Source organism: Hemiscyllium ocellatum, chromosome 19 (genome assembly GCF_020745735.1).
Source record: "Hemiscyllium ocellatum isolate sHemOce1 chromosome 19, sHemOce1.pat.X.cur, whole genome shotgun sequence".
Classification (NCBI taxonomy): Eukaryota; Metazoa; Chordata; class Chondrichthyes; order Orectolobiformes; family Hemiscylliidae; genus Hemiscyllium; species Hemiscyllium ocellatum.
In genome coordinates this window covers 12559194-12571549 of record NC_083419.1, presented here as the reverse complement: position 1 = coordinate 12571549, position 12356 = coordinate 12559194, and the positions used below count along the sequence as shown (strand labels likewise).

Below are 12356 nucleotides of genomic sequence, written 5' to 3'. Positions count from 1 at the left end.
ACACAATGCAACACTTCCCATTGTATCTCGGTACATGCAACAATAATAAATCAAATCAAATGCTAAACTGAACCAGAGGTGCTCCTACTCCCAGGGATAAGAAGGTTATGAGGAATGCTGAGCTTATTGGAGAAGCTGTGGCACCATTTATTTTCCAGCCAGCACTTTGGCTTCCTTTAAAGAAGTCATAATATATTCTGTCAAAGAATCTTTGTTTTGTGTTTTACACTAATGTTAAATAAATGCGGATTGCTATTATGGGTGGTTCACGTCATACTATTCATTGTGGAATACATTTGCAGCTTTGGTCATGATCCTGTGGAGATATTATGGTGAAAACTCTTATCTCCAACAGGCAGCTCTGTCTGATGACAACTGTTGCTATAGCAGGGATATCACGACACTTACCCTTTGGTACTTTCTATCCTGGGATGTGTGAACTTCATTTGTGTTCTGTTCCCAACTCATAATGTCAAGCTGCACATGTCCAGGCTACGTTTTTTTCTCATTTCTCCTCGTCACTATGGAGACTGTTGTTTGCCGAGCAGACTTAGCCCCTCAGGAAGCTCCACTGATCCTTAAAGAAATAATCCTTCACGTGATAACACACAAAGATTCACAATAATCTGTTCTGTGCTGGGTGTAAACATCTGTGGGTGATGAAGCTTTGTGACAACGTTCTGGTTATCATGCAGTGCTCACTATCAAATGCATGGTCCCAGGGTGGTCATTCATTTTATTACAGTCAAAGGTACAAGATACTTCACGTGTTTGCCATTTAATATTATGAAAATAAAAAATAACAAAAGCGGCCATGATTTTAAAACAAAATTATGAAATGTCTATTAAAGTAATAGTGCAGGTTTCTCTTTTGCTAGATTCTGTTCAATCATGCCCTGTGTGTCAATGAAAGGAGAGGACTGACTCGATTTGTCTGCAAGCTTTAATGTAGCTTCACTCTGAATACTGATTGACCATTATTTACGTCCACAGTTTTGCCATGGAGATGGGGACTGCATTGGCAACAAAGTTAGAAGTATGTGTGGGGAGGGGTTCAAGAACTCTGAAGTAGATCACCGTTTTATGTTTTGTGTGTCTCAGGTTTTTCTTTACCTCTTCTCTTTTTTTGGGTGGACCTGTTCTTCAGTCAGAGAGATGTACAGCATGGAAATAGACCCATTGGGCCAATTCGTCCATGCTGACCAGATAACCCAACCCAATCTAGTCCCACCTGCCACCACCCGGCCCATATCCCTCCAAACCCTGCCGAATCATATGCCCAGCCAAATGCCTTTTAAATGTTGCAATTGTACCAGCCTCCACCATTACCTCTGGCAACTCATTCCATACACGTACCACCCTGTGCGTGCAAATGTTGCCCCTTAGATCTCTTTTATATCTTTCCCCTCTCACCCTAAACCTATGCCCTCTAGTTCTGGACTCCCTGACCCCAGGGAAGAGACTTCGTTGATTTACCCTTTCCACGCCCCTCATAATTTTATAAACCTCTATAAGATAACCCCTCAGCCTCCGACACTCCAGGGAAAACAGCCCCAACCTATTCAACCTCTCCCTATAGCTCAAATCCTCCAACCCTGGCAACATCCTTGTAAATCTTTTCTGAACCCTTTCAAGTTTCAAAACGTCCTTCTGATAGGAAGGAGACCGGAATTGCGTGCAATATTCCAACAGTGGCCTAATGTCCTGTACAGCCGCAACATGACCTCCCAACTCCTGCACTCAATACCCTGACCAATAAAGGAAAGCATACCAAATGCCTTCTTCACTATCCTATCTACCTGCGACTCCACTTTCAAAGAGCTATGAACCTGCACTCCAAGGTCTCTTTGTTCAGCAACACTCCCTAGGACATTACCATTAAGTGTATAAATCCTGCTAAGATTTGCTTTCCCAAAATGCAGCACCTCACAGTTATCTGAATTAAACTCCATCTGCCACTCCTCACCCACTGGCTCATCTGATCATGATCCTGTTGTAATCTGAGGTAACCTTCTTCACTGTCCACTACACCTCCAATTTTGGTGTTACCTTCAAACTTACTAACAACTTAACCCTCATCGATGCCGTTCAGGAGGAAGTCTGCTATCTTTACCTTATATTTGGCTCCAGACCCACAACAACATGGCTGACAATGGTGCAGGCATGATGGGCTGAATGGTCTCTTTCTGCAATTCTGTGACTCTTAATCACCCTCTGATTGGCTGAGGCAGCACTCAGTTCCTGGAAAATTAGGGAAGGGCAACAAATATTGGCCTTATTAGCAACACACATACACAGACACGCACACACGTCACAAATGAATAAATATAAAACATCCCCCCTTACTTTGTTCCTCCATTCCTTTCTCCTAATGTGCTTACCTCACAATTCTGACACATACTCAAGAGCACTAACCCATCTTTTCTCTGTACAACAGTTACGTATATCCAGTGTTTCCTGTGTCTGATTTATAGCATTTAATGTTTTTACTTGCCATTGTATTTGATCAGTTGATTTCTTCAGTGCACTACTATGATTTAAGAGGAAAACTTTGATGAGGGTTCAACCTGCAAAAGAAAATATTCCTTCCAGTTCGACCACTTGGCGTTTAAGCTTCCCATGAGTCAGGTGTTCGATATGGCAGAAGTCAGGTATAAAATAGCCTTTACGTTGCTGGGGTGAGCAATGGACTGTTTTTAAGAAGGAGTTATAGCTCTTAAGGCTAAAGGGATCAGACGCTATGTGGAAAACATAGGAACTGGGGACTGAGTTGGATGATTAGCCGTGATCATACTGAATGGGGGAGCAGGCTCAAAGGGCCGTGTGGCCTACTCCTGCTCCTGTTTTCCTGTTAGAATCAGTAAGATTTGACTTTACCAGCTTTTTGAGAAAAACAAATTGTCAGTTTTCCCACCACAACTAAGACAAAATGTGTCTTCAAATCAAGAGCAGCAAAAAGAGGTGAAGATGTAACAGATGTGACCAATTACTTTTACTTATGCCCTTCACACTCTCTCCCAGTACATGTGCAATGGATAACAAACAAGCCATTTGATGCCTACAGTCTACTTATAATTAGCTTCTGTGCTCAGTAACATGGATGGTTTCACATAAATTTGATCACTATAAGTGGACCTAATTTAATTTGAAAGATTGCCTGTGTTATACTGTAAGCCTGATTAAGAGTACTTAAGTTTGTTTAGATGCTGTAATGTGAATCATTGACTTGGCTTTCAGATATTGTTATAAGGCAAGTGCTTCTCAGCCTAATTTGGGTTCAGGTTACTTTCCATTATGGTCTCTGTTTCCCTAATTTAGAAAAGCTGCATGAAACAATGTGCAGAAAACCTCATTCTCCCTCTATGCGGTTCCACGTCTAAATACGTTAAGAAGGGATTTTGTTTATGGACTATATAACAAAGAACAGATCAAAAACAAGCGGGGAATGCTGGAGAAACTCCGCAGGTCTGGCAGTATCCATGGAGAGAGGGAACAAGTTAATGTTCCGAGTCCTGTGTGACTTCGGGTTCTGAAGAAGAGTTATACTCAACTTGAAACATTAACTGTTTCTCTCTGCCAGACCTGCGGAGTTTCTCCAGCATTCTCTCTGCCTTTGTTTCACCATTCCAGCGTCTGCAGTGTTTCATTTTTATTTAAAGGATTTTATTTAAATCAAAATCAGTTAGGCCATTTAGGGGTGATATCAGGAGGCATTATTTCACACAGGGAGTAACGGAACTCTAAAACTCTCTCCCTTTTAATAACAAAAAACTATTGGGGTTGTTTGAAAATGTCAAAACTGTTAGCTAGCCCAAAAGGACATGGAACAGAGATGGGTTGAGATACAACAGTGTTGAGATACAAATCAACTGTGCATGACAAAACAGGATTGAGGGGCTGAATGGCCCCAAAACAGTGGCGATTCATCCTAATTGTGATGTACCTGCTTCTCATGTCCAGGGGAAATGCAGCAGAGTCCGGGGAGCCACACTCCACGCTGCGGCACACTGCCTCCTTCCCGATCTCTGCCATGAAAAATCTGAAACTGTCCGACCGTCGCAATGCGGAGGGGTCTGTACCTAAGCCTCCGAATGCCCGTCCATTACCAGACCCTCCGAAAGAAAGTGCAGCCAGTCACCCTGCAACGACAGCCACTGCTCCCAGCTCAGTATCAATGGAGCGGTTGGTAACCAGTCCTTACCCCTCGACCTGGAACATGAAGGAACCTCGACCCGACACAAGCTCCGAAGCAGACAAGGCAATGACTGAACAAGCCAAGCCAAGAGAGTCCGAGCTTCACCTCTACATTATTTCTATGACCTCTCTCATATTTCTCCACTTAAAAAGTGCGTGGAACAATCAAATGATCGTAAGTACCAGTGAGGATTACACTTCCGCGTTGCTGCCTGCACTTCTCGCCCGACCGTGTTAATATTTGTTTCTGTTTTCATGTTGACTGCAGCAGTCGACTCTCCTGCAGGACCCAGCTTATGCAAGAGTAATGGCCCCTTGCTCTCCTTCTCGAGGTCCAAAGACTCACAGGTAACTCCTGCCCCAGCCCTCTCCTCCATTTGCAAGAGTGAAACGAAACGTGCGTCGTGATCCGAAACTTAGAATCCCTACACAGGGTGGAAACAAGCCCTTCGGCCCAACAAGTCCACACCGACCCTCCGAACAGTGTCCCACCCAGACCCATTCCCCAATGACTAATGCACCTAGCCTGCATATCCCTGAACACCCTGGTCAATTTAGCACGGCCAATTCACCTGACCTGCACAACTTTGTATTGTGGGAGGAAACCCACACAGACATGGGGAGAATGTACAAACTCCACACAGACAGTTGCCTGAGGCTGGAATCAAACCCGGGTCCCTGTTGCTGTGAGGCAGCAGTGCTAACCACTGAGTCACTGTGCCACCCCAAACGATGCTCAAAAAGATGCTGGAAATGCACAGCCATGTTGGTCAGCATTTGAAAGAGAAGTTAGTAGTTTAGTTGGGACCCTTGTTTTTTTTTTCCCCCCAGATTTACTTTTCTTGGGATGTGAGCATCCTTAGCTGGGTCAGCCTCCTCTGCCGTTACCCTCAGAAGGTGGGAGTAAACTGTTATCTGCTGCAGTTGGTGCACCCACAGTACTTTCCGGAATGGCTTCATACAACTGAGTGGTTTGTTGGGCCATTTCAGTGAGCTGTAGATTAGGCAGCCTATGTATGCCAGCCCAAGGGCAGTACAGTGGTTAGCACTGCTGCCACACAGCGCCAGGGGCCTGGATTTGATTCCACCCTCGGGCGACTGTCAGTGTGGAGCTTGCACATGCTCCTCGTGTTTGTGGGTTTCGTCCAGGTGCACTGGTTTGCTCCCACAGTCCCACAGGTTAAGTGGATTCGTCATGGGAAATGCAAGGTTATAGAGAAGAAACTTGGGGGGACGGTGTGGCTGTGGGTGGGATGTTCTTTGGCGGGTTAGTGTGGGCTGAATGGCCTGCTTTTGCACAATAAGGATTCTATGAGGATGACACTTCCATCCCTTGAAGTGCATTTGTGCCTAGAAAGAAATTTCGATAACAATTCAGTAGTTTGAATGAAACTGACATTTTATTCTGGATCTGTTGACTTTTGATTCCTCTAGCAGTTGTATTTTTGTTTCCTTATGGGATATAGGTATAGGTGGTTATTGTCCATCTCTAAGGAGGGCAATTGAGCCAACCACAGTGCCTTGGGTCTAGAGCCACATGTAGGTGAGACTCCATTTGTCTAAAGGGCCTCAGAGAAATAGAAGAGACTTTTTAAATAACAATTGTCGCCATTTTCCCTCAGTGAGTAGATGGGGTATGGAATACACTGCCTAGAAATATGGTGTAGGCTGTTCAATTGGGGCATTCAAGAGGTCATTAGATTCTGTCACAGAATCACAGAACTGCTACTGTGCAAGGGAGGCCATTCAGCCCATCATGTCGGCATCTGCCATGGTGGGATTTGAACGAGTACCCCCAAAGTAATAACTTTAATCTCTATGTTACTCTTCCAGTGACATTACTGTTACTAGAGGTGGTCATTAGACTTAAATATTTAATTTTAGTTGGAGCTATCTATTTTGGGGACACAGATGTTTTGATCTATAAAAGGCAATGAGATGCTTGCTGTAAGTATGGAATCTATGTTGGTGCAGTGGTAATGCCCCTAGGCCAATAATCAAGAGGTTCAGGCTAATGGACTTGGGGACATGGGTTCAAATCTGACCTTGTGACTGGTGGGATTTAAATTCAATGAATAAATGTGTAAAACAATAATCTTAGTGACATCACTTCCGCCCCCACCGACCTCGGAGCCTCCGCGATCGCCGCCCAAACAACCGCCCCGGCGATCACCGCACAGATAACCACTTCCACGATCGCCAGGAAGATCGCCGACGGACTCGCGACCCCCGCGGCTACCGGGAATGACTACGGTTCTTTCGTCGCCACAACCATTTCCGCCCCTTCAGTTGCCGTCGCTGCAGCCACTTTCGCCCCCACTGACATCACTAACCTGCAGGACCACAATGCCTCAGGTGTCTCCGCCCCCACGCCGTCTTTTGTCACTACACGTAACCCCGCCCTCACACAAACCTTCGTCACCACGCATAACCCCGCCCCACGCCGACTTTCGCCACCACACGTAACCCCGCCCCCACGCTTACTTCCGTCATGACGCATGACCCCGCCCCCACGCTTGACCCCGCCCCACACCGAGCAACGTCACCACATCTAACCCCGCCCCTACGTCGATCTCTGTCCCCGCCCCCACCCCCAGCTCCAGTCCCACACCAGGTCCTAGCTCCCAACCATGCCGGATCTTCACCATCCCTCCAGACCTCCCCCTCTCTGAGGATGAAAGATCAGTCCTCAGCAGGGGCCTCACCTTCATTCCCCTACGCCCTCGGATCAATGAGTTCAACACGCGGCGAGTTATTGAACAATTCTTCCGCCGCCTTCGCCTCCGTGCCTACTTTTACAACCAAGACTCCCGCCCACCCTCTAATGACCCCTTCTCCCGCCTCCAATGCACCCCATCCACCTGGACACCCCGTGCTGGCCTCTTACCTGCCCTCGATCTATTTATAGCCAACTGCCACCGCGACATTAACCGACTCAACCTGTCCACCCCTCTCACCCAATCCAACCTCTCACCCTCAAAACGTGCAGCCCTCCACTCCCTCCGCTCCAATCCCAACCTCACCATCAAACCGGCAGACAAGGGAGGCGCGGTAGTAGTTTGGCGCACCGACCTTTATACGGCTGAGGCCAAACGCCAGCTCGCGGACGCCTCCTCTTATCGCCCCCTTGACCATGACCCCACCTCCCACCACCAAACCATCATCTCCCAGACCATCCATAACCTCATCACCTCAGGGGATCTCCCATCCACCGCCTCCAACCTCATAGTCCCACAACCCCGCACCGCCCGTTTCTACCTCCTGCCCAAAATCCACAAACCTGACTGCCCCGGCCGACCCATTGTCTCAGCCTGCTCCTGCCCCACCGAACTCATCTCCGCATACCTCGACACGGTTCTGTCCCCTTTAGTCCAAGAACTTTGGGCAGCACGGTGGCACAGTGGTTAGCACTGCTGCCTCACAGCGCCAGGGACCTGGGTTCAATTCCCGCCTCAGGCGACTGACTGTGTGGAGTTTGCACGTTCTCCCCGTGTCTGCGTGGGTTTCCTCCGGGTGCTCCGGTTTCCTCCCACAGTCCAAAGATGTGCGGGTCAGGTGAATTGGCCATGCTAAATTCCCCGTAGTGTTAGGTAAGGGGTATGGGTGGGGGTTGCGCTTCGGCGGGTCGGTGTGGACTTGTTGGGCCGAAGGGCCTGTTTCCACACTGTAAGTCTAATCTAATCTTAAAAAAAAACTCCCCACCTACGTTCGGGACACCACCCACGCCCTCCACCTCCAGGATTTTCGCTTCCCCGGTCCCCAACGCCTTATTTTCACAATGGACATCCAGTCCCTGTACACCTCCATCCCCCATCACGAAGGACTCAAAGCCCTCCGCTTCTTCCTTTCCCGCCGCACCAACCAGTACCCTTCCACTGACACCCTCCTTCGACTGACTGAACTGGTCCTCACCCTGAATAACTTCTCTTTTCAATCCTCCCACTTCCTCCAAACTAAAGGAGTTGCCATGGGCACCCGCATGGGCCCCAGTTATGCCTGTCTCTTCGTAGGATATGTGGAACAGTCCATCTTCCGCAACTACACTGGCACCACCCCCCACCTTTTCCTCCACTACATCGATGACTGTATAGGCGCTGCCTCGTGCTCCCACGAGGAGGTTGAACAGTTCATCAACTTTACTAACACCTTCCATCCCGACCTCAAATTCACCTGGACTGTCTCAGACTCCTCCCTCCCCTTCCTAGACCTTTCCATTTCTATCTCGGGCGACCGACTCAACACAGACATCTATTATAAACCGACTGACTCCCACAGCTACCTGGACTACACCTCCTCCCACGCTGCCCCCTGTAAAAACTCCATCCCATATTCCCAATTCCTTCGTCTCCGCCGCATCTGCTCCCAGGAGGACCAGTTCCAACACTGCACAGCCCAGATGGCCTCCTTCTTCAAGGACTGCAGATTCCCCCTAGACGTGATCGACGATGCCCTCCACCGCATCTCCTCCACTTCCCGCTCCTCCGCCCTTGAGCCCCGCTCCTCCAACTGCCACCAAGACAGAACCCCACTGGTTCTCACCTACCACCCCACCAACCTCCGTATACAGCGTATCATCCGCCGTCATTTCCGCCACCTCCAAATGGACCCCACCACCAGGGATATATTTCCCACCCCTCCCCTATCAGCGTTCCGCAAAGACCACTCGCTTCGTGACTCCCTTGTCAGGTCCACACCCCCCACCAACCCAACCTCCACTCCTGGCACCTTCATCTGCAACCGCAGGAAATGTAAAACTTGCGCCCACACCTCCACACTCACTTCCCTCCAAGGCCCCAAGGGATCCTTCCATATCCGCCACAAGTTCATCTGTACCTCCACACACATCATCTATTGCATCCGCTGCACCCAATGTGGCCTCCTCTATATTGGGGAGACAGGCCGCCTACTTGCGGAACGCTTCAGAGAACACCTCTGGGATGCCCGGACCAACCAACCCAACCACCCCGTGGCTCAACACTTTAACTCTCCCTCCCACTCCACCGAGGACATGCAGGTCCTTGGACTCCTCCACCGGCAGAACATAACAACACGACGGCTGGAGGAGGAGCGCCTCATCTTCCGCCTGGGAACCCTCCAACCACAAGGAATGAACTCAGAATTCTCCAGTTTCCTCATTTCCCCTCCCCCCACCTTGTCTCAGTCGGTTCCCTCAATTCAGCACTGCCCTCCTAACCTGCAATCTTCTTCCTGACCTCTCCGCCCCCACCCCACTCCGGCCTATCACCCTCACCTTGACCTCCTTCCACCTATCAGATCTCCATCGCCCCTCCCCCAAGTCCCTCCTCCCTACCTTTTATCTTAGCCTGCCTGGCACACTCTCCTCATTCCTGATGAAGGGCTTATGCCCGAAACGTTGAATTTCCTATTCCTTGGATGCTGCCTAACCTGCTGTGCTTTAACCAGCAACACATTTTCAGCTCTGATCTCCAGCATCTGCAGACCTCATTTTTTACTCTTAGTGATGGTGGCAAGGACAACTTTTACTAATTGTTGTAAAAACCCATCTGGCTCATTAACGCCTTTTAGGAAAGGATCTTTATCCAATCTTGCCCATACAGATGGCGACGGTTTAGTGGTATTTTTGCTGTTAATCCAGAGATCTGGGTAATGTTATAGGATCCCAGGTTTGAATCCTGCCATGGCAGATGGTGGAATTTGAATTCAACAAAAATAAAATCTGGAATTAAGAGCCTAATGATGATCATGAATCCACTACCAATTGTTGGAAAAAACCCATCTGGTTCACTAATGTCCTTTAGGGATGGAATCTGTCTTCCTTACATGGGCTGGCCTACATGTGACTCCACTAGGTAAAAACAATGACTGCAGATGCTGGAAACCAGATTCTGGATTCGTGGTACTGGAAGAGCACAGCAGTACTGCTCACGGATGCTGCCTGAACTGCTGTGCTCTTCCAGCACCACTAATCCTGAATACATGTGACTCCAGACCCACAGCAATGTGGTTAACTTAACTGTCTTCTGGGATGGACAATAATTGCAGGCCTAGCCAGTGACACCTACATCCCATTACTGAATAAAATAAAGGACCCACAGCAATGTCGTTGACCCTGAACTGGGCTCTGAGGTCGTCTGTTAAGCTACATTTTTCAAAGGCCATTAGGAATGGGCAACAAATGCTGGCCTTACTCGTGATGCCCAAGAATAAAGAATTTTCAAACGTTTCCACTAAATTCCTTATTGCAAAATTGTATCTGTGCCTCCCTTTATGACAGTGCGTTAACTTTGTTGACTAGTTAAAGTGACTGGATTTGAGGCATGCATTGAAAACTATCTGCAATCTATGACCAACCCGACCTGTGTTATGCCAGTTCAGAGGAAACAAATAAACTGTTCAACCAACTCAGCTCGGAATTACTTCATGGAAACAACTTCCTCGAGCGGAGCTTCTCCCTGGTGCAGGAGCTGAAAATGGCAGCCCTCAGGAACTTCACAATTAAAAAACTCTTTTGGAAGGTAAGCCTTTCCCTCTTAATTCCTGCCAATTGTCATCTGTCTCTGTTTCTAAAGCCAGGGCTTCCTCATGTCCTTTTACCAGGCCTGTCAACCTTACCTTCCAAAACGTGTGAGAGACTCGCAGGGCCCTTTAGTAGAGGACACTTAAGATTGTGAAGACTTTTGATAATGGGACTAAAGAGAAACTGTTTCTAGTGGTAAAAGGAAAGGTTGCCAGAGGACATGGAATTAAGGATGTTGACAAAAGATAGCACAAGAACCCTACTTTTGTGCAGCAGTTTACAGACAGAGCATCGTGGTGGGTCTAGCCAGGGATTCCAATATAGGGTTGGGCCCTCAAGCTCACAGCCATGAAATGGACAAAGTGGACGTTGTTGTAAATTCTCTGTTTTTGTAATCTTTTCTTTTATATTAATATGAAAGGACTGTTATTTTAAATTTTTTATTACTTTATTTTTTCTAATTTATTACTGTAGTTTTGTACTTTTGTAATGCTGTGCGTTTTCTTCCTTTATTTTTCTAATTATTTTTGCCTAAGCATTTGTACACCAGAGTCTGTACCTCGGCACCTCTGACCCGAAGATGGCGCCGTAACCGGCAATTTGTGAATTTTTTATTGTACTCACATGAGTACGTGCAACAATAAAGCTAACTCAATTCAATTCAAGTCCAGTTACCCAAAAACCAGTGGTGTCCAAAAACTGGATACCTTTATAACCTTTCCTGCGTCCATTTTTAATTGGGTAAAAATTAAGAGAAAAGTATAATAATTTGGCTTGGCGCTGCATTGGCTAGTTACCCCCTTGGTCATTTTATAACCCTCAAACTCAATGGGCCCTGAGCTGAAATACCTACTGGCTAAATGAGCTTATCCAAATTGTGGAAACATCCAAAATCCTACACTGGCCTCAGTCCTCAGGGTGCCAGGTCTGATCTGTGTAATCTGGAAGGCTCTGACGGAAGGGGTGGAGGAGGGGCTGTTTTCCCTGGAGTGTCAGAGGCTGAGGGGTGACCTTATAGAGGTTCACAAAATCATGAGGGACATGGATAGAATAAATAGACAAAGTTTTTTCCCCGGGGTTGGGGAGTCCAGAACTAGGGGGCATAGGTTTAGGGTGAGAGGGGAAAGATATAACCATGACCTAAGGGGCAACTTTTTCAAGCAGAGGGTGGTACTTGTATGGAATGAGCTGCCAGAGGATGTGGTGGAGGTGGGTACAATTGCAACATATAAGAGGCATTTGGATGGGTATATGAACAGGAAGGGTTTGGAGTGATATGGGCCAGGTGCTGGCTGGTGGGACTAGATTGGTTTGGGTTATCTGGTCAGCATGGGCGAATTGGGCCGAAGGGTCTGTTTCCGTGCTGTACATCTCGATGACTCTAAGTGCTTTGCAGATGGAAATTGGAAAATTTTGCAGTATCATGAGGAAAGAGCAGTGCAGTGGGATCGCTCTTTGAGAAAGGCAGGACTGAAATGGGACCTGAAGATGGCCTTGCATCGCTCTGTAAATCAATTGGGGCATTAATCATCAATGTTTACATGACTTCTGACAAGTTATGTACAAATTAACCAGCTCCTTCTTAAAAATCACAAACGTTCATGTTCACATTTGGAAATAAGCTGATGGTAGAGAATAATAACTTGTGCGTTGGCACATACCC

The 12356-nt window shown here is 47.5% G+C and overlaps 1 protein-coding gene across 1 annotated transcript in view; it reads left to right on the top strand.

Moving 5' to 3' along the window:
• The window catches only part of c19h12orf56 (chromosome 19 C12orf56 homolog), a 78912-nt gene that overhangs the window by 29421 nt on the left and 37135 nt on the right, over window positions 1–12356 (top strand). Inside the window, exons 4-6 of the mRNA XM_060839236.1 lie at window positions 3961–4369; window positions 4463–4542; window positions 10547–10691. Of these exons, the coding sequence (XP_060695219.1) occupies window positions 3961–4369; window positions 4463–4542; window positions 10547–10691 (634 nt within the window). The remainder of the gene's footprint in view (window positions 1–3960; window positions 4370–4462; window positions 4543–10546; window positions 10692–12356) is intronic.